General features: G+C 42.0%; 1 protein-coding gene across 2 annotated transcripts; it reads right to left on the bottom strand.

Annotated features, from left to right (window-relative positions):
- Positions 1 to 1,487: 1,487 nt before the first annotated feature.
- On the bottom strand, positions 1,488 to 21,078 carry SNRPB2 (small nuclear ribonucleoprotein polypeptide B2). 2 transcript variants are annotated; one of them, XM_045011837.1, is made up of 7 exons: positions 21,016 to 21,078; positions 19,576 to 19,663; positions 13,669 to 13,841; positions 9,447 to 9,587; positions 5,494 to 5,547; positions 3,817 to 3,905; positions 1,488 to 1,867 (listed from the first exon to the last, which is right to left on the bottom strand). In XM_045011837.1, exons 2-7 carry the CDS (start codon positions 19,637 to 19,639, stop codon positions 1,708 to 1,710), a joined length of 681 nt encoding a protein of 226 aa, XP_044867772.1. In that variant the 5' UTR covers positions 19,640 to 19,663; positions 21,016 to 21,078; the 3' UTR covers positions 1,488 to 1,707. The 2 variants fall into 2 exon arrangements, with proteins under 2 accessions (XP_044867772.1, XP_044867773.1); XM_045011838.1 differs by having other exon boundaries at positions 21,053 to 21,077.
- Positions 21,079 to 21,570: the final 492 nt, after the last annotated feature.

Genomic DNA, 21,570 nt, shown 5'->3' with positions numbered 1-21,570 from the left:
TCGATCAGAAACAATAGCACAGACCTGGGCTGCCCCTTCCTCCCCACAAAAAAGTCCCATGAAAAACCCACACCAGACTCACTCAGCCACACCTCATCCTCATCCAAAGTATTTTAGTGGCCTAACAGGTCTAGACGTTAAAGATGTGGGGAGAGCTAAAGGCAAATCTGACACTTGTTTGTCCAGATCTACATTGACTAGGTCTGAATGTCCAGGAAAGTCTGCAGTACAAATTCCCAACAGTTCCAGTGCAGGTTTCATCCAGAATATAAATGTGTATTTTAATTGGGTTTCTTTATTCACTTGGTCTACAAAAATGCGTTAGCATGAATGAGGATCATGCAGCATTTATCTAAACACCTCACAGTCTTCAATGTATTTACCCTCACAACATTCCCATGAGATACAGAAGTGCTGTTATCTCCAATTTACAGATGTGGAACTGAGGCATAAAGATGCTAAGTGACTTGCCCAAGGGTCACAAAGTCTGTGACAAATCAACTTATTGAACCTGGGTCTCCCAAGTCCCAGGATTGCACTTTAACATGCAGTTCATTTAGGACCTTACAGTGTATAGGGGCTTGTAGTCACACTGCTGTGATCGATGCAGTGGGTGTCGATTTAGCGGGTCTACTGAATACCCGCTAAATCGATGGCAGAGTGCTCTCCAGTCAACTCTGGTACTCCAGAAGAGTAAGGTAAGTCAACCGGAGAGTGACTCTTGTTTATGCAGCGCAGTGAAGACACCGTGGTAAGTCGACCTAAGCTACGACGACTCAGCTACATTTACATAGCTGGAGTAGCATAATTTAGGTCAATTTACCCTGGTAGTGAAGACAAGCCCTTAAATGTCATGTATTTAAAAAATTGAATTCAAGTTCCTATTTTAGTCACAATGGTTTGAAATAAAATGGGATTCAGGAAATCCTACCTAACAAGAGACAAGGCTGCATGCACCATTAAGCTATCCTGCAGCAGCTTTGTAGAGTACCAGAAAGGTCCCCTAAACCTCCTTGCCATTAAAGACTCCAGAATCATTAGAAACTAGATATAGAGATCAGAGATACAAGAATAGGAAAGCAGGAAAGAGACCCAAACTATCACCTGCACACCTTCCCCTGCCCCACCCAGCCCACAAATTCCTTTTCTACGTGTATCACAGTTTCAGGGGATGAAGCCACCAGTGACATGCTTCACTCCCTACTCTCAGGGACTGGCGAATCACCACTCCCCTCTTGCTTCCTTTGGCTACAAGAGCCTGACCTCCTTATCAAAGAAAGGACTGTTTTTCAATCAAACTGAAAACAGTGTAAATATGATGCTGTATTTAATCCAAACCTATTGGATTCCTGTCTCCATCATTCTTGTTCCAAAGTTATGCTTTGGTTGTTTTTTTTTAAAAACAAAAACAAAACAGTCTTCTGAGACAGTGAAACATCAGTAGGAAAATCGTTAGCCAATAAAACAGATGCAAAACCATAGCTTCGACAAAATAAAAATAGCATTTATTTTTACCAAGTTAGGATTTCAGCACAGCAAGTTAGTATCCACTAGATGTAGAAATCTACAGTTGTCCTACTTGAGTAACTCTTACAGTTTTTACACAAATGTCTCCTTACTCTTAAAAAAAAAAAAAAGAAAATTTTAGATGGCCAAAAAGGTGGTATCATGTTATACAAAACAGTCCTTTTAAGTTAACATCCATGGTTATTTCTTAGCATATGTGATTTTCATTGCATGGGATGGAGTAATCTTGAACCCTTGGAGAGCATCACGAGCAGCTCCTGCCTGCCCTTCATTTTCAAACTCCACAAAAGCAATGTCATGTCTCCCAGGCACTAGACGTACTTCTTTGAAGCCAGGGAACCTTTAAAATAAAGGAGAAGTCAGCCAGATAAAATGACATTGATTATATCTGACAGTAAATCTCTCAAGCAACTGTTAAGGCTTATCATAAGCACCCAATACTATAACAGTCACTACTAGTAACACATTTAAAAGTAGCAGAGTAGTTCTCATCTTTAAGGAAATGAGATGCTACTTGACTAGTGAATGAAGTGGGAGAGAAACTCATTCTCCACACTGCAGTTGTCATATCTGCAGCACACGAGGTTACATGGTCATTGCTCCATTATGTGTGGGGCATTAGGGCAAAAACATCAAGCAAGCAAAGTCAGGATGTCATACTATTCTGATAGACCATCAAATGGAGCTTTCTCCCCATGACACAGGGACCCCAGGAGGGATGTTTTCCCACCTCCTCCCCACTCTCCGCACTTTCCTGCTTCACCTGAGGGAACGTGGTACTTCCATTCGCCTCAGTCCCTATGCTGCATTGGATGAGACCAAGAATGGCTCCACTGAAATTCAAAGATTCCCCAAGAGCTACATATCCAGGCCCAAAGCAGCATATGTGGAATATCATTGCTATAGTAGATTAATACTTTAAAGTTATTTAAGTAACATTTCCTATTCCTGGAACACAGTACAGCAAAGATCATCATTACAATTTCATATAGATTATAACTCCATTGCATGTGCTTATAATTGTAAGTTGTCCCTGAATTGCTAAAACTTTCCTAAATCAATTTCAACCCAGTAGTGAATTTTCTGAGCAGATGGAGTAAATTCATGTAGCCATTTAAGTTATTTAGAAAGTGAGGAAATGCAGAGGAGGAAGGAAGAAACAAACAAACAGTGTCACTATAAGACAAATGAGAATGGAAAACAGACAAATTATTCATGAGCAAAACAAAGTTTGGAGCACACCCCAAGTCTCAGAAAGCATGTACAATACTTTCAATTGTCTCAGCTTTCTTTTTTTTTTTTTTATTAAATGAAGTGTTTAGCTGTTATGGTTGCAAAGAAAGCCTTCAAAACAAGAAGCAAATTAAAATGATGCAGCAACATCTGCCTGCGTTTGCAGAGAGCCTGAACTAAGAGCACCAAGATGTGAAATTCCCCATTAATTTCACTGAATGCTAACTCAGGTACGAATGACGGTTTAAAATGTTGATATTTATTGTATAAGAAAGGAGGAGGATCATATTATGAAGCTCTATAACATGCCCAAGACAGTAGGTTGTATATTCCTGGGACCACATGAAAGACTAGCCAGCATGAGGAAGATGCATCTGGTAAGATAAGTGGACCTTAAAAACCAAATGATGGTTGCAAGGAGGAAGAAAGTGGGTTTCATCTTCCCAAAGGGGGAGCGGAGCTTCCAAAAGTTTGAGATTGACTTAAAATCATATACATTCTGTAGTCATTTCTGTGACTGGAGTCTTTCACTGCAAAGTCACTAGCTTGAACTCTAACCCAGATTGGTTGCAAGTCATAACCATCTGCTGGGTGTAGGTGGTCTATGTGAATTGAGCTAGTTCCTAATGCTGTACGCAGTGCTGTTGTAGCTGTGTGGGTCCCAGGTTATTAGCGACAAGGTACATGAGGTAATATATTTTATTGGACCAACTGCTACAGTGAGGGACACAAGCTTTCGAGCTTATACAGAGCTCTTCTTCAGGTCTGACCTGAAACTTGTCCCTCTCACCAAGAGAAGCTGGTCCAATAAAAGATATTACCTCATCCACCTTGTCTCTCTAGTTCCTAATGGGCAGGTGTTCATATTAAAGAGCCACCACAATTTACATGGCTGTATTTTCAGCAGTAAGGCCAAGGATTAAATGGACCCAAGACTGAACTCTCATATTTTTAAGTATCCCCTACAGGTCAAGGCTGAGGAAAGAGTGAGTGAGTGAGTGTGCGTGCATATAATGGAGAATGAAAGGAGAAAAAAATGTTATATACACAACTTACTGATTAAATAGCATAGACAGCATCATCTCATTTGTCTCTTCTGGCAAGTTATTAAGGAAGAGTATATAGTTTGGTGGATTATCAGGCACCTACAACAACAGAAGAACATAATTCAACATGTCATGCAAAATATAAGTAGCACTCATCTACTTTCTTTATACTTCCACTGAAACTACTGGAAAGAAACTAACGTACTGTTAATGTTCCTCATAAGACTGGTTTAGACTTCAGTCACTTATTGGCTAAACTGTATCTTTCACAATCCCTTTAGTACATTTTTTAATTGGTCCATTTTCTCTGCTATCAGTGTTAGTATGTTATTAGTATAATATCAAGAGATGCAGTAAGTTGGGGGACAGAGGTATTTCAAATTCATTTACTGTAAGCATGTAGAACTGCTAATTTTAAAAAGGCATAAATATCTAAAAAGGTAGTTGACCATGTCAGTTATCACTTCCATAGAATTTACCAGCTTTGAACAGCATGCTGTAGTAAAGTCGAGGGAGTAACCATTCTATATGAAGATATGTATACTTCCTGATGTTGCTTCAGTGGCCCACTGAATATTCATTGCTAGAGACAGGTTTGCTGATGCTTTGCATATAGCAGTTCAGTACCTTCTCAAGTGAACAGGGAGGTGTCTCAATGTCAGGGATCAGCAAAGTATCTCTACTTTACTTGGCTTTAGTATAATTAGGTAATTCCCTTCAGCTGAGAAGAATAAGCCAGGTATTACAACTAGTTACAAAGTCATCAACTTTGAAGGGAGAGGGCTGTACAGAGACCTGAACATTCAGCATTGTCCGTTACACTTTTCTGGCCATGCTTCTTATGAAGGTATATATATTAAATTCCTCAACAGCAAAGAGGGGACAATTCCCACACAGATGCTGGGTCCAGAGCATGCTGTGCTCCAGCTAGTCTCAACTGCCAGATCACCCTTAGATGAACTCAGACAGCTGTCTCTGTTTGTTCCCACAAAGACACTGGGTCCAATTCTTGATCCTTGCAATTGGCACAAGAACGGGGGGGGGGGGGGGAAGAGCACAAAAATAGCTTTCCGCAATTTTCTGGCTTCTTTGAATTCTTGGCCATGTTAAGGGGCCTACTCAACTCCCAATCTATGTGAGAGCAGCCTTGAGGCAGCTCAAACACATACAGCTGCCCGAGGTCATCTGGGGGTGCCCGGGCCACACTTCCTCTATTCTCCAATACACCCTCTACATTAGGGGACTATCCAGAGGACAACATATAGGTGTTCTGACAGTTCTATGGCGTCCAATAAAATCCCATATACTGGGGATATTCTCCAGATGCTGTTTCTGCCCCCTTTATGCCACGGGAATTGTGAAATAAAAAGAGCTGGGAAAAAACTAAAAATCAGGCCTGAAGTTTATAATAGCAGCTGTCTCTCCATACATGTCAGTTAAGGGAGAAGGGGGGAGGATAACACAAAATTCAGAGCTTGTACAATGAACTCATTCTATATACTACAGAAATTCCCCACCAAAGTCCAATTTAAAACAATTCTAAACTAGTAAAATACGCTTTTTTTAAAATACTGGAGTTCTATTGTATAACACAAATATTAAATGATGTTTGTGTAGTGCTTTCTCTTCCTGCTAGTTCTCAAACAGAAAACATAATGGCAGGCATAAACAAACTAATAAGAATTACCTGTTGATTCTGTGACGAAGCCCCTTGGACATTCAAAGAATTCTGTGTTGTTCCCTGGGAGATTAAGCACAGTTAGAAAAAACATGATTTTACCAAAAAAAATCAGCACTGAAAAGTTTTCTATAATTTTCAATTTGAAAGCACATATCCATACCAGTTTGGTTTTCAAGGAGCCTGAGAGAGCATCTTAATCCTAACCAACCCTTTAATCTTAAGGCACTGTTTCCTAAACTGTGGTCCATGGACCGTTCATAGTTTGCAGAATAGTTGCTAGTAGGAAACATGAAGCCACTGGGTTTTGAACCCCCACCAGACTGCTGGAGAAGACACGGCCATTAGGTCAGAATAGATTCTAAGGTGAATCAGTAGATATAGCAAATTATTGTATTCCATCTGCCTCCTGAAAAGGTAGATTCCACAGACAGGGAAAGGCAATTTTAGAGGTGTTTCTAAACATGGCTCTGTTGAAGACAGTACTACGTGCTTTCTGACTGAGGTACAGATAAATCCATATAGACTCCTCCAGCACAAATTCAAAATCAGTATTTGAGTTCTTTAAGTGATTTCAAAATGGTGGTGAAGTTAAGGCAACAATAGCTCTACAACACCTACCAAAACGATCTACAGAATTTACTGTTTATTCTTAATGTTGGTGTTTTCTATTATACAAGCATTAGTCAACTTCTCCAGTGCAGACCACCTTTTAATGGAGATAATATCTTATGGGCAACTCCATTCCCATCTGCGATTGCATGGACCAGCTCCCCTCCCATTTGCTATTGCATAGTGCTTAGGTGCAACTACAGTATTACACACTGCAGAGTAATACTGTGGAAGTATTTGTGTATTTTTACTTAACATTAAAGATCAGCAAGTGATTTCTGAAAAAAGTTAATCACACTTCCTACTTTTGTTCATTTTGTCTTCTCTCAGATATCTTCTGTTTCTCTCAGCTGGAAAGTAAGACAAGCAGCACCATGTGACCAGCCACTTCTCCACAGACCACTAGGAAGTGGTCTAGGGATCACTAGGAGTCCACAGACTATGTTTTGGGTACTGCTAGTATTACTACTGCTTATAAAGTCAGACTTTAAGTCCAGAAGGGACAGTCATGATCATCTAGACATATGTATGTAATCGGAGTTGGACCCAATTTTGGGGTAGTTGGGGAGAAAAGTTACTTGTTTTCTATATCAGAAGATAAAGAATTTTGATTATTACATTGTTGATCTGACTATGCACTGGTATGAGGGGTCCAGCTTGTCCTGCACCTTCTCAGTTCCTTCTTACTGGCTAACTCTGACAGAGAGGCAAAAGGGTGGGTCATGGAATGGACACGAGCAACAAATCTCAGAGAAAACAGTTACAGAAAGTTACTAACCTTTCTCCCTCTCCCCCTCCCCCCCCCTGGAGTGTTTGCTCATTTCTATTCCCCATTAGGTGACTCCCAAGCATTACCTGCAGAAGTGGGCTTGGAGTTCATGGACATGCGGATTGCAACACTGCTCTACCAAACTTGGCGTCATCCCTAGCCTGCTAGTGGGAGGAGAAAGTATGTACCGATGACCAGGTCTCTGCTCTGCAGATGTCTTGGATTGGGATCTGAGCCAGAAACACCACTCATGAAGCCTGAGCTCTCATGAATGGGCTGTCAAGATGACAGAAGGTATGACACCTGCCTGCTCATAGCTGCCCTATGAATGCAGGAAGTAATCCAGTATGAAAAACCATCTGGACCGAAACCATTAGGCCTTTCATCCTGTCTGCTACTGCCAACAAGAGCTGTGTAGATTTATGGAACAGTTTGGTTCTCTCAATGTAAAAGGCCAGGAGACACCGCTTCTCCATATTCTTGTGCAGTTTTGGGAAGAAAACAGGCAGGAAAATAGCCTGGTTACTATGAAACTGCAGGACCACCTTTGGGAGGAACGCTGGGTGGGGGCACAGTTGAACCTTGTCCTTAGAACCCCTGTATACAGTGTTCTCTAACGTAAGGGTCCTGATTTGAGATCTTCCTGGCCAAGGTAACTGCTACCAGGAAGGTGACCTTCCAGGAGAGATACGACAGGGGGCGCGATGCCAGCGGCTCTAAGGGCAGGCCCAGGAATCTTGACAGGACCAGGTTTAGAGTGGGATAGGTTCACGAATTTGAGGGTAAAGTCTCCCTAATCTCTTGAAGATGTGAATGGACATCTCATGTGAGAAGACCAACCTACTGTCCATGAGAGGATGGAAGGCTGAGATTGCTACTAGATGCACCTTGACCGATGAAATGGCTAGGCCCTGTTTCAGATAAAGCAGGTATTCTAGTACTGACTGGAGGAGTGACTGAGTTGGTGAGAGGCCTCATTGGGAAGACCACACCGAGAAACTATTCTATTTGGCTAGGTAAGTCACTGTAGTAGATGGTTTCCTACTACCTAGCAAGACCTGGTGGACTTGTTCTGAACAGGCCATCAGTGCTGGATTCAACCATAGATCTATGCAGTCAGGTGGAGGGCCTTGAGGTTCAGGTGGAGCCAATAGCCATGATCTTGCAAGATCAGGTCTGGGAGGGGCAGGAGCAGCAATAGGGTTGCTACTTACAGATCCAGTAGTGTGCCAAACCAGTGCTGATGCAGCCATGCAGGGGCTAATAAGAATAACCCTTGCTTTATCTTGCTTGACTTTCAGAAGGACCTTGTGTACCAGAGGAATGAGGGGGAAAATGCATAGAACAGAAGCTTTGTCTACAGGAGTAGGAAGGCATCTGAGAGAGCACCTGGGCTGTGACCACGCAGAGAGCAAAACTGCTGACATTTCCTGTTCTGCTTGGTTGCAAACAGGTCTACATGAGGAAACACCCCAGATGGAAGATGGATATGGTTACGCCAGGGTGAAGAGACCACTCATGGTGAGAGGAGAAAGACCTGCTGAGATGATCTCGCAGAGCGTTCCAGGCTCCCGGAAGGTAGGAAGCTTCAAGGTGGATGGAGGGTTTCACTCTGAAGTCTCACAGACGAATGGCCTCTTGACAGGGTGGCGCAACGCACTCCTCTCTGTTGATGTAAAACGTGGCTGCCATGTTGTCCATGAGCACTCATATAATTCTGCCTGCGTTCTGCGGTAAAAACACCTGGCACACTAGGCAGGCCGCTCTGAGCTCCGACTTTTATATGCAAGAAGAGCTCCTCCTGGGACCGCAGGCCCCAAGGTGCTTGAAGTAAGCCCCCAACCTAGACTGGACATGTCCGAAATTAGGGATACTGCTGGTTGGAGAGTGACAAAGGGAACGCCCACACCCCCTGATCAGGGATCCCTCCACCAGTCGAGAGAGGCAAGGACTGGGGAAGGAACTGTAAGCACTGAGTCCAGCCAACTACACTGAGGCCAGCCAAACCTGAAGGGGTCTGATGCAAAGTCTTGCATGCTGTACCACGTAAATGTGACCTAAAAGTTTGAGGCAAAAACAGGCTGTCATGACAGGGTTGGCCTTGACCTTTGATATCAGAGTCGATATGGTCTAGAAGCTAGTCTCTGCGAGGAAGACTCTGGCTTAGGTAGAATCGAGCACTGCACCAACAAACTCTATCCTCTGTATGGGGATGACGAGTTTACTTTTGCTCATTTATCAACAAGCCCAGGACTCAGAAGGTAGGTTGGACCAGACTGATGCTGGCTTTCATCTGGGCCTTGGACCAACCAGTCGTCGAGGTAAGGGTAGACTCAAACGCCTTGCCTTCCGAGTAAGGCTGCCATCACCATCATGCATTTTCTGACAACCCCAGGGGCTGCCAACAGGCCAAAGGAAAGGCCAGAATTAGTCTCTTACATACATTCCCCCAAAATACCTATAGTTTTAACAAGGAGGATTGTAACTATTACATTAAAGGAGTTTGTTCCATGCAGAAAAACAACCTTCAAACTTGTTCTAGAAGTCAGGAATCTTGTTTTCGTTTACACAGTCCACTTACCTGACCGAGTTTTTTATTTGCTGCATTAGCTGACTGCTCCAGGGATTTAGCCTTTTTCTTTTCTTTCCTCTTTTCCTTATCAGCAAATGTACCGCGCATTTTGGAAATCACATCAGAATCTGTTTTTGCATACTGAATACGCTGTTTAAACAAGAAAGCAGAACATTTTATATTTCACTATGTTGAACAGCTTGCACTAGCCTCATTAAGGCCCCAAATACCTAGCAGAACCCTGGAATTCCTATAAGAATCTTACATTAAAAACTTCACTCTAATAGAAACTACCCACAGAATATGCTGAATTCACCAACCGTCTTTTGTTTAAAACATGCAAAAGATAGAAGAGGTTGATGAAGGATGGTTAAATGACTCCGCTAAAAAGGATGTTTTTAAACAAACACTTAAAGAGTATCCAAAAAGGGTTTATAAACTAGTCACAGTGGAACCTTAAGAGAACAAAAAAGAATAAGAATGAAATAGAGGAATAATGTGAACTATAGGACATTCTCTTTTATATGAAAGCTACTATGCTGCCATCAGTTCAAATTCATATCCCCAGGCATGGATTAGAGCAGTGGTTCTCAACTTATTTACCATTGTGGCCACATCCAATACTGCCTATATGGCCCTGAGCATGTCAGTTGCATGCTGAGAACCACTGGATTAGAGCAACTGGAAGGAGATAGTCACTATGACATTCCTTTATTACTGGCAGTAAAGAAAGTTGAGGAAACTCTTGAGGCAAGAAACTAGCAGCAGAGGCAGTAAAAGGGAGGCAAAACCACCACTGAGGATGCAAGACATTGAAAAAGGTGCAAGAGAAAGGGGGAAATCAATATCATTTTAGTAGAGAGATGGTTCATGTGGTAACTTCCTCTCTTCTATGCAGTCATGTAGACCAGTTCCCATCCCATCCCAAAATACTGAACATCCTTCTGGCAATTAAAGCAAGTACTTGGAAAAGTAATTATAAAAAATACTAGGGCTGTCGATTAGTCGCTGTTAACTCACACGATTAACTCAAAAAATTGTGATTAATCGCAGTTTTAATTGTGCTGTTAAACAATAGAATACCAAATCGAAATGTATTAAATATTTTGGGTGTTTTATTTTACCTTTTCATATATATTGTATTCTGTGTTCTAGCTGAAATCAAAGTGTATATTATTTTTATTACAAATATTTGCAATGTAAAAATAGTATTTTTCAATTCACCTCATACAAGTACTGTAGTGCAATCTTTGTCGTGAGAGTGCAACTTACAAATGTAGAATTTTGTTACCTAACTGCACTCAAAAAATGTAGGCTCTGAAGTTTTAGAAGTCCACTCAGCCTTACTTCAGCCAATCGTTCAGACAAACAAGTTTGTTTACATTTACAGGAGAAAATGCTGCCCGTTTCTTGTTTACAATGTCACCTGAAAGTGAGAATATGCATTCTCATGGCACTGTTGTAGCCAGCGTCACAAGCTATTTATGTGCCAAATGCGATAAAGATTCACATGTCCCTTCATGCTTCAACCACCATTCCAAGGGACATGCGTCCATGCTGATGATGGGTTCTGCTTGATAACAATCCAAAGCAGTGTGGACTGATGCATGTTCATTTTCATTATCTTAGTCAGATACCACCAGCAGAAGGTTGATTCTTCTTTTTGGTTGTTCGGGTTCCGTAGTTTCCGCACCTGAGTGTTGCTTTTTTAAAACTTCTGAAAGCATGCACCACACCTTGTCCCTCTCAGATGTGGGAAGGCACTTCAGATTCTTAAACCTGGGTCGAGTGCTATAGCTATCTTTAGAAATTGCACATTGGTATCTTCTTTGCATTTTGTGAGATCTGCAGTGAAAGTGTTCTTAAAATGAACGATAACCCAGTACATGTTATCTGAGACTCCTATAACATGAAATGTACGGCAAAATGCAGGTAAAACAGAGCAGGGGACATAATTCTCCCCAAAGAGTTCAGTCACAAATTTAATTAACGCTTTTTTTTTTTTTTTTTTTTTTAAAAACGAGTGTCATCAGCATGAAAGCATGTCCTCTGGAATGGTGGCCAAAGCATGAAGGGGCATCAAATGTTTAGCATATCTGGCACGTAAATACCTTGCAATGCTGGCTACAAAAGTACCATGCAAATGCCTGCTCTCACTTTCTGGTGACAGTTAACTTGAGTAACGCCAAACAAATAAAAAAAAAAATTTAGTCATGATTAATTACAGTTTTAATCGCACTGTTGAACAATAATCGAATACCAATTTACATTTATTATAAATATATTTGGATTTTTTCTACATTTTCAAATATTTATTTCAATTACAACACAATACAGAGTGTACAGTGCTCACTTTATATTATAAATTTTATTTCTTTTTATCTTTCTTACTGTGAATTGAAAAATACCTCATACAAGTACTGTAGTTCAAGTTCTATCTTGTAAGTTGCTCTTCCATATGCAGAATGTTTTTTTTAAAAAACAATGTAAAAAACTGTAGCACCTACAAGTCGACTCAGTCCTATTTCTTGTTCAGCCAATCACGAAGACAAACAAGTTTACTTACATTTACAGGAGATAATGCTGCCCAATTCTTATTTACAATGTGATCTGAAAGTGAGTACAGGCATTCGCACTACACTGTTGTAGCCAGAGTTGCAAGGTATTTACATGCCAAATATGCTCAACATCCGTATGCCCCTTCATGCTTTGACCACCATTCCACAGGACATGCTTCCATGCTGATGATACGCGTTAAAAATGTGTTAATTACATTTGTGACTGAACTCCATGGGGAATAATTGTATGTCTCCCCGCTCCATGGTTTTACCCACATTCTGCCATATATTTCATGTTATGGGTGGTCTCAGAGGATGACCCAGCATATGTTGTTCGATTTTAAAACACTTGTCAAATCTGCAGTGAGAGAAGGAACCAATAGGAAATTTCTAAAGATAGCAAGAGCATTCAACCCAAGGTCTAAGAATCTGAAGTGCCTTCCAAAATCTGAGAGGGATGAGATGTGGAAAATACAGTCCAAAGCCTTAAAAAAGCAACACTCTGATGAAGAAATACAGAATCTGAACCACCAAAAAAGAAAAAGAAAATCAACCTTCTGCTGGCATCTGACTCAGATGATGAAAATGAACATGCGTTGGTGCACGCAGCTTTGGATAGTTATTGAGCAGAACCCGTCATCAGCATTTCTCAACACATTAATTTTTTAAGTGAAGTGTTCAGCTGAACAGGATGGATGAAGTATCTTTTTAGTTTGGAGAATTCAGAGCTGTACCACAGGTGTCTAAGCATCTGTTTTTTCTGCTAGACTATAAAATTTCATAAATATCTGGCTATTCCCACACCATGCACAGATGAATTCTACTGGTTCTCTCTCACATATGGAGAAGGTGGATGCAGACAGAGTGGCAAGCTATTGGAAAGTGTTCCACACACAGCAAAGACAACTGTGTGTGTGTATTATATTAAAATGTCTCTGTACAGAGTTTCCTTGTTCGTGTGTTCCTCCACACTACAAAAAATGGGTGGAAGACGCATGCAAATCAAGATTTCTAGGCTCACCAACATAGGAAAAAAGCGCTCTCTCACACAAAGCCACTGAAGTCAGTAGGACTACTCATGTGCATAGTTATACAATGTGTAAATACTTGTAGTATAAGGCAATTCAGAATCTAGCATCATCATCTCATATAAATTGTTCTGAACTTTATTTTGTAATCCTAAAGAGGGTAACAGTTTCAGTATTAGCAATATTTATTATGAAGTAGAAATACTATGACAACATTGAACAATTAAAAATGCTTAACCTCAACATAAGTAAATGCAGCCAAATGTTATGGCATCACTACAAAAACTTGGACTTATACAAGACAAAAAACAAAAAGGCAAACTAGAGGCATTTAAATGTCATACAATTTTACTCTGCCACAGAAAAATTATTGAAAGCCTTTATTTAGAAGACATACAAAATTTAGACTTCTAATTTATAAACGTAAAGTAGTATGATGTTGGAATAAAGCAGTCTTATCTGAAAGCTAAGCATATTGCCCCTCAAATATGCATGAATATATATATATGTTCACATAGAAAAAAAAATGACAATGAAAAATAAATAGCAGACACACCCTAGATAGAAAAATACAAAAATCTGATTCCCAGTTGCAAAATACTGTACTGTCCTGGTGCCATTAAAGAGAGAGAGAGAGAGACTTACCATTGGTTTGCCGTAAAATGGAAAACCTTGTAACTGTCTCAAAGCATTGGTGGATGATCCAAGTTCTTTAAATATGACAAAGGCCTGTCCTCTCATTTTCATCGTCTTTAGAGCCACAATGTCTACTACATGACCAAACTGTGAGAACAGCGCATACAAGGATCTCTTCAGTTCTGTTGAGAACATAGAAAAGCCATTACTGTATATAGGTTGGATATGTCACTGTGCTTTTATAAAAGTTATCCTATCCTCAAACAGGAAGTTACAACTCTGAAAAATACATAACACATGCTATTCTACTTTACTCAAAAAAGTCAGAGCCAAAGCTATAAAATCAAAGCCATACCACTCATATTAGTGTAAGAACTGATGTGGGTTGTTTATTATTATTATTCTTCCTGATTCAATCACATTATTAATTAAAATCAGGCAGGTGATAGCATTAAGAGATTTTTTCCATGTCTGTCTTGCTTAACCAGTTCTTTCAAGAGTTAAATGTGAATTAGAATAGGCTTTCTGGATCATCAGCCCATCCCACTGAATTGTCACAATCTTAAAAGTAGGTGCAAAGTCTGGCCTTAAACATATCCAGTTAACCTATGTTCATCACCCTGCACTGAACACTTATTCTATTGCCTCACTGTTCTTGCATTTAAGATACATACTTCAGTACTTTTGCTCCATGCATCTGAAGAAGTGAGGTTGTTTTTTTTTTTAACCCACGAAAGCTTATGCCCAAATAACTGTTAGTCTTTAAGGTGCCACCAGATTCCTTATTTTTTGTGGATACAGACTAAGACGGCTACCCCCTGATACTTCAGTTGTTGAAGTATCAAGTATCTTGTTTTGTCATTGCTGAAGTCTGACAATATCAGATCATGATTCTTTTGTGTTTTTCTTTTCAACTAAGGTAAACAAAAATTATCTGACATCAATCATATTACTTTAGGGACCATAACAAGTCATGCAAGAGAAGCTGGGAGAAAACATACTTAGAGACAATCTCTCTAAGCACAGACCAAGAAATCAGATACATATGGCCACATAAATTGCTTTGTGTGTGAAGATTCTCCTAAATTTATGTCATGAAAGTCTCCCTTTAAAAGGAATGCTCTCCTGTACACTATGGTAATGGAAAGTTGTAGGTATAAAAGCTGTATTCTAAATGCAGTTTTACCCTTCAAAGACTATAACCAAGTATTTTCCACAATGCCAACCTTCTGGTTTATTGGGAATATAGTGTGTGCTCTAAATGAAAACTATGCTTAATTTTCCCACTGGAACATTCAGACACTATCATGTAACGTGCATTGTATAATATTGCAAAGTGACCCAAGAACCTCAATGTCAACTGGCAAGGAGGTACAAAGGATTACCAGAATCTCCTGATTCTGGTATGTATATTCTAATTCACTTAAGAATGTCATGTGGGGTCTCAAATGAAAGCCAGTGTCATGCTGGTCATCGATATCATTGTGAAAATATAGATACCATGTAAGGAGTTGTGTGTGTAACCACCCCCAAACACACCACACACAAAAAAAAAAAAAATCTGTTACCTACAGCCAGGCACTCAGATACCACCGAATATGCTCCAAGAAAAGTCCAGGACAGACATCTGAACACTCTCAGAACCGCCTTCACCAAAACAAGGATGCTCCACCAGAGAAGGAGAAAGCATCATATAATGGGCCACCCATACACCCCAAGAGAATCTGCTTCAATACAGATACAAAACCCCCTTTGACTGTACACCCCTACTTGCCACCTACCACCCCACAGTTGAACCCCTACAGGGTATCAAACAAACTACAACCCATACTTTATGGGATCCACATCGTGAAAAAACTTTCCAGAACCCTCCTCTTCAAGCTTATCATCAGAAACAAGCTCCCCACAAACAAGGACACACCAACTCAAATCGGTACCAGACCTTGTCAGAGCAACAGATGCAAAACCTTCAGACATACCTCTACTGCTAGAGTGATCAATACCCACAACACTACACACCTTTCAAGATCCGTATGTCCTACATGTACCTATCACAACATGTGGTGTACCTTCTCTGGTGCACTAATTGCCTCAATAGCAACTATGTGGGTGAAGCTAGACAATCACTAGGCTCTTGAATGAGCTCACACAAGGAAAATGATATAAGACAGAAACACCATGTCACCTGTGGGTGAACACTTTGTGAAAACTCTGACCTTATCCTCAAAAGAAACCTGCACACGTTCAAAAGTCAAGCCCAGGAGCTTAAATTCACAACTTTGCTAGACACTAAAAATCATGGACTGAATAGAGACACTGGATTTATGGCTTATTCCAACAAATCTATAATCCACTAACAACTCCCCTACCTGCCTCCCCTTCTCTTCCTCCCCCCCCACCCCCCATGATTGGAGGTCCGCTAAAGAGTTACTTCACATTGAACAGTCTCTTGATACAGGTTAACTGTTTACACTAAGCCATCTGTTCCACCTTGTATTTAGCTGTGCCACTCTGACGGCTTGTCATCATGTACAGTGCTACAGCTTTAGTGAAGATTCTACTACACTGAGGGAAGAGTGTCTCCTGTCAGCATAGTTAATCCACCTCACTGGTGGAGGCGATAGCTATGTCAACGGGAGACGCTCTTGATTTTTCACACGCTTGAGCAACACAGTTATACCAATATAGGTCTGTAGTAAGGACCTGGCCTTAGTTCAGGTCTGGGAAGTGTACAAGAGCTCTGGCATGGCTTGAAAGCTTGTCTCTCCCACCAACAGCTCCAATAAAACATATTACTCACTCTCTTTGTCTCTCTAATATATCCAGGGACTGACCCAGCTACATCATCACTGAATACAAATGAAGGATTGTAAGAAAGAATTTCAGAAAACTAAAAGGGAAAGAAACACAGTAGGTGCACAGAACCTTATTTGGAGGAACACAAAGGTGTTTGCTTTATTATATTTTGGGGCAGAAAAGACGCCCATGCATCCTTCATTGACGAAGAAAAAGAACAGCACTCTTGCTCTATGAAAAAGGGGTCTCAAGTAGGGTTGGCTAAAAATACTGGAAAGAATCCTGCATGAGATCAGCTTCTTTAGATACAAGAGTAATTTGTTAGATTAGTCTCTAGAAAGCATGACATGATTTTGTTTTAAGTAACCATTTGTTTCCAGTATTCTTACTATTACTCTAATTTGTTCTTTGATAATAAACTTTTTTTTTCCCCACTAGAAGTATATTTAAGGCAGGGGTTCTCAAACTGGGGATTATTACGTGGGGGTTTGCAAGCTATCAGCCTCCACCCCCCAAACCCTGCTATGGATCCCTCCAGCATTTATAATAGTGTTAAATATTTTTTTTAAAAAGTGTTTTTAATTTATGAGGGGGGTTGCACTCAGAGGCTTGCTGTGTGAAAGGGGTCACTAGTGCAAAAAAGTTTGAGAAACCCTGATCTAAGGTCTGTGGTGTTAAGCAAAGTGATGGTCTTCTGTTGAATTTCACAAGCTGGGATGTACTGTTCCCTGGGGAATAGCAGGCCTGGTAATTTTATGAGTGTTCAATGGATAAGAGACTAGACCGGGGTAGTCTATTTTTTGTCAAGGTCCAAATTTCTTGGTCAAGATATAGTCAAGTCCAGACTCCAGAATTTTTTTTTTTTTTAAAGCCCAACAATGATAAGTAAATAAAAAGATTTTCAAGTCCATTCAAAAGCATCTGGTGGTCTGGATTTGGCCCATGGTCCATCTATTGACTACCCCGGGCTAGACATTGCAGGGAACACTCTAAGGACTTTGGGATAAGTGTGTGCCTATAGACATACAGAGAGAGCAAGGCCTTCACAGTGGGCAGGGGGGTTGGCAGAGGCACTGGAAGTTAGTGCTTGTGCTGCCAGAGGCAGTTGGTTTCATGGAGCTAAGCCACAGCAGGCCCAAATAAGACTGCTTCACGCTAAGGCCAGGTAATGGTTAGGTATTTCTTGTGCGAGAATGCTACATGCTCAGGTCTGAGACACTCAGCTTTATTAATTCAAACCTTTGAGCCTAAAGCATACCTTTTGATTACAATTACTATTAAAGAAAAGACAGACACATACAGAAAAGGAAATGGCCAGTTACCTTCTGGTGCACAGGCAATCACAATGGATTTCTTCTATGAAGCTCTATCACTTAAAATCTCCAACATATTATACATATCCAAATTACATATTCATTTAGTTCTCTTCCAATCATCATAAAGTGTTATGACTATCACATATCTTATGCAACTCATACAATATGCATGTGTAAATGGGCATAACTTTTGCTGTCCTTGCTATTTTCATGTTATTTCTCTTTTCTAATTAATTAATTTCCAGTTCTCACACACCGATGACCAGGGATCCTAGTTTTCCAGTGATTAAAAAACATTGATTTAAAAAAAAAAAAGTAATCCGTGTTTTTCCACAATTAAAATGAAACGCTGAACTTTAGTTTTCCTAGCCACAATATATATAGGTATCAGTTGAACACGATGTTTTATTGATATATTTACAATTTTTAAGCTGACAGCCAGAGCCCCACTGCCCGGGGTTGATAGCCAAAGCCCTACCTAATTGATCTAATTGATACTGGGGCAATATCAAATAATCAGGGTTCCACTGAGTGTGTTTTTATTTATTTTTAACAAACTGTTAAAACTAAAAATTCTCTGTAAAAAACACAAATTATGTGGTTTTCAGCAGCAAGCAGATTTCTAAGATCTCTGCTGATCATGCATGCTTGACCAGACCACTTTTACCCTTTACTCGATATTAAGGATTGTTTCTCTAACTGGCTTTTGGCAGCACACTGTGTCCCCCCATTGTCCTGTTTCTCTAGTTTTTCCTACTTGGCTTTCCTGACATACATCAATATGTTCAATATCCCATCGGGAGATTTAAGAATCATGGAGACTTGCACTATGTTTGTTTGTTTTTTCTTAATCCACTCCCTGATCTTCGCATTACTAAGGGGCAATCTTTGGGACTCAATTTTCAGACATTTAGAGCACCACTTTACAGCAGTATTAAACTTGAATGTATACTGGTAACTAGTTACACTGGTTGCTATCAACTCTACAGTGCTTTTAGTTTCATTTACATTTTTATACCGATACACATCTCCATATGGAGGATCCCAAAACACATCACCTGGCTGCCAGGTTCCATTGGTTACCACCTGGGTTTCTATCTAATTACCACTGTTATTTCACTAGGTTTAGTTACACAATAATTCCACATTGTTTACATCCCAGCAGGGAGTGTGTCTATGAAAAAAGAACCACCACTACTTTTGGAAAACCACATCCAGACCACGAGAGCCTGATCTGATAACCGACTACTCACAAGTACTGCAGTATCAATAAAGTCAGTAGAATCACTTGTATTATGAAAGACTATTCATGTAAGTATGGGTTTGCAAGACTGGAGCCATGAGTCTCAATCTGAAGATAAACGCAAGATTCAGTGGGACTACCCACACAACTAAATTACTTACATTCATAAGGGTTTGTAGAATTGGACCCTAAGATGATAAAAAGAAAGCCAGAAAGTTTAAAAAAAAAAAAAGCCACCCAAATGTGCATTAAGACTTACACTTAGTTCTGAAGTTACCAATTTTAACTTCTTCCCCATTGGCAGTAATTAAGCATAGAGATCTTAATTTATATTTTCTGACTACTTTGGTTATAATTATTGATTTGCATTACAGTAGTACCTAGAGATCAAAACAGATTGGGATTCTGTTGGGCTAGGCACAGCACAAACATGCTGACATTACAAGATTGCTAGTGCATTTTATGTCTAGGTTATATTTCTAGAAGATAGTAAAAATATACTACTCTGAGATAGTTTCCCCAACACACTGATGAAAAATATGAACTTTAAATTATTCATACCGTCTTTTTTAATGTTGTCATTTATATTATTGATATAAATGGTATGGTTTGGTCTGATATCCATCTTCTAACTTGCTTATACAAGAGCCTAGAAAAAAGAGAAACAAGCACAATGTGTTAAAAATACTTACATTTATGAAGATAAATTCATAATAATAGAGTTTGTTTAGGTCAAACAGGTGTTGCCAGAATCAGCCTATATAAAACAGGATCAGAACTGTCTCACTCAACGGTGAAAAGGAAGCACTTTCTAGCACACAGGTTTTAAAGCTATACACTTTTCATATACTAACAAAAGTCCATCACCTCTCAAGGTACAGAAAGATATAGCCTAGTACAGGGACCCAAGTCACTGAGAAAGCATCAAGCTCTGCGTGGGCAGTTGTACCACGATCATCCCCACACAGCTCTTTCACTGCCCTTTTCATCTATAATGCTCTGAAGTGTTTATGGTTCCTATCGCTTTCATATATAAACATCGATGCCCCCCCACCGCCTGCATGGACCCACCACTGCACCACACAGCCAGCTCCTCCAAGCGCAGCCTCCCCCATACACCACAGCCCCCCTCATACACCACAGCCAGCAGAGCCGGTGCAACCATTTAGGCGACCTAGGTAGTTGCCTAGGGCGCTGGGATTTGGGGGGGGGCACCATTTTCTTCTGCAGTGACCGCAGCGGCCGGACCTTCGGCCACCACCGGCATTTAGGCAGAAGGAGCTGGGGCAGGGGAGCACGGGGAGGGCCACCTGCAGCAAGTAAGGGGGGGAGGGCGGCACGCAGGGGAACTCCCCACCACAGCTCACCCCTGCCCCGCCTCCTCCCCAAGCGCACCGTGTCTGCTTCACTTCTCCCGCCTCCCAGGCTTGCGGTGCCTAAGCTGACTGGCGCCGCAAGCCTGGGAGGTGGGAGAAGTGAAGCAGCGACGGCATGTTCAGAGTGCTCGTGCACAGAGCAGGGGTGAGCTGGGGCGGGGGGGTGCCTCAGGGCAGAGGGTGGGGGGTATGGAGCTGCCGCAAGGGGGGGAGGCAGCACCTCAGGGCAGAAGGGGTGAGCTACCATGGGGGGGGGCCTCAGAGCGGGGTGCAAGGTGGAAGTTTCACCTAGGGCACAAAACATCCTTGCACCGGCCCTGACAGCCAGCCCCCCCATACACCAGCCCCCCTCCAAGCACCCCAGCCCCCCCCTCATGCAGCCCGCCCACGCACCCAGCCACTTTCGCCCCAGCTGCCCCACACCCGGCTCTGAGGAATTCACAGCTCGTGGCTATTTTGGGCCAATCCCAACGCGGCTGGGCGAGCCCGCCCGCCCGCCGAGACAGGCTCAGCGCGCCTGCCCCCAGAGGGGAGCGCCCCAGATACCTCCCCGGACACAGGCACGGGGTCCCCCGCGCCGCATCGCCCAGCAGAGGGGCAGACGGGGCACAAACCCGTCCCTCACCCGGCTGCACTCGCTGCCCGCGCGCGCGCCTGCCCACCGTTCCCAACGCCGCGCGCCGCACCCTGACGCGTGACCTCACGTACGCAGGCAGAAGAGTCGAGCTCATGCACAATCGACATATCGCGCACCCAATCATCGATGCGCTCTTCTCCCTCCCCCCATCGCACGTGTGCGCCTTAACAGGGGCGGGACGGGAGAGGCCTGAGCGCAATGGCGGTTCCCGTGTCTCCACACGTGCCTGTGGGGCTCACGCGGGCAAGGCTTGGGTAGAGCAAGCTCCCGTCAGGGCCAGTAGGGGGCCTGCTGCCAGCCTAGGCTCTGCCTCCGGGTGGGTCCTATGGGTGGCGTTGTTCCCTGCCTGCCCAGACCCTGTTGTGCCTCACCCATCACCTGCCCTTCAGCCCCATCGGGGCACAGCCTCGCTGATAGGGCTGCCACGGAGGTTGGCGGCAGTTCCCCAGAGAAGCCGATTTAGACGTGCACTGCCACCAGGTGTGGAAGAACCAGCTGGGGTAGCGCTACTGGAACAAGCCAGGGTGAACAGGAGCCAGCCTG

The sequence above is a fragment of the Mauremys mutica genome, chromosome 3, assembly GCF_020497125.1.
Source record: "Mauremys mutica isolate MM-2020 ecotype Southern chromosome 3, ASM2049712v1, whole genome shotgun sequence".
Classification (NCBI taxonomy): domain Eukaryota; kingdom Metazoa; phylum Chordata; order Testudines; family Geoemydidae; genus Mauremys; species Mauremys mutica.
The sequence above is the reverse complement of the archived record's forward strand: the minus strand, read 5'-3'. Positions and strand labels throughout refer to the sequence as shown.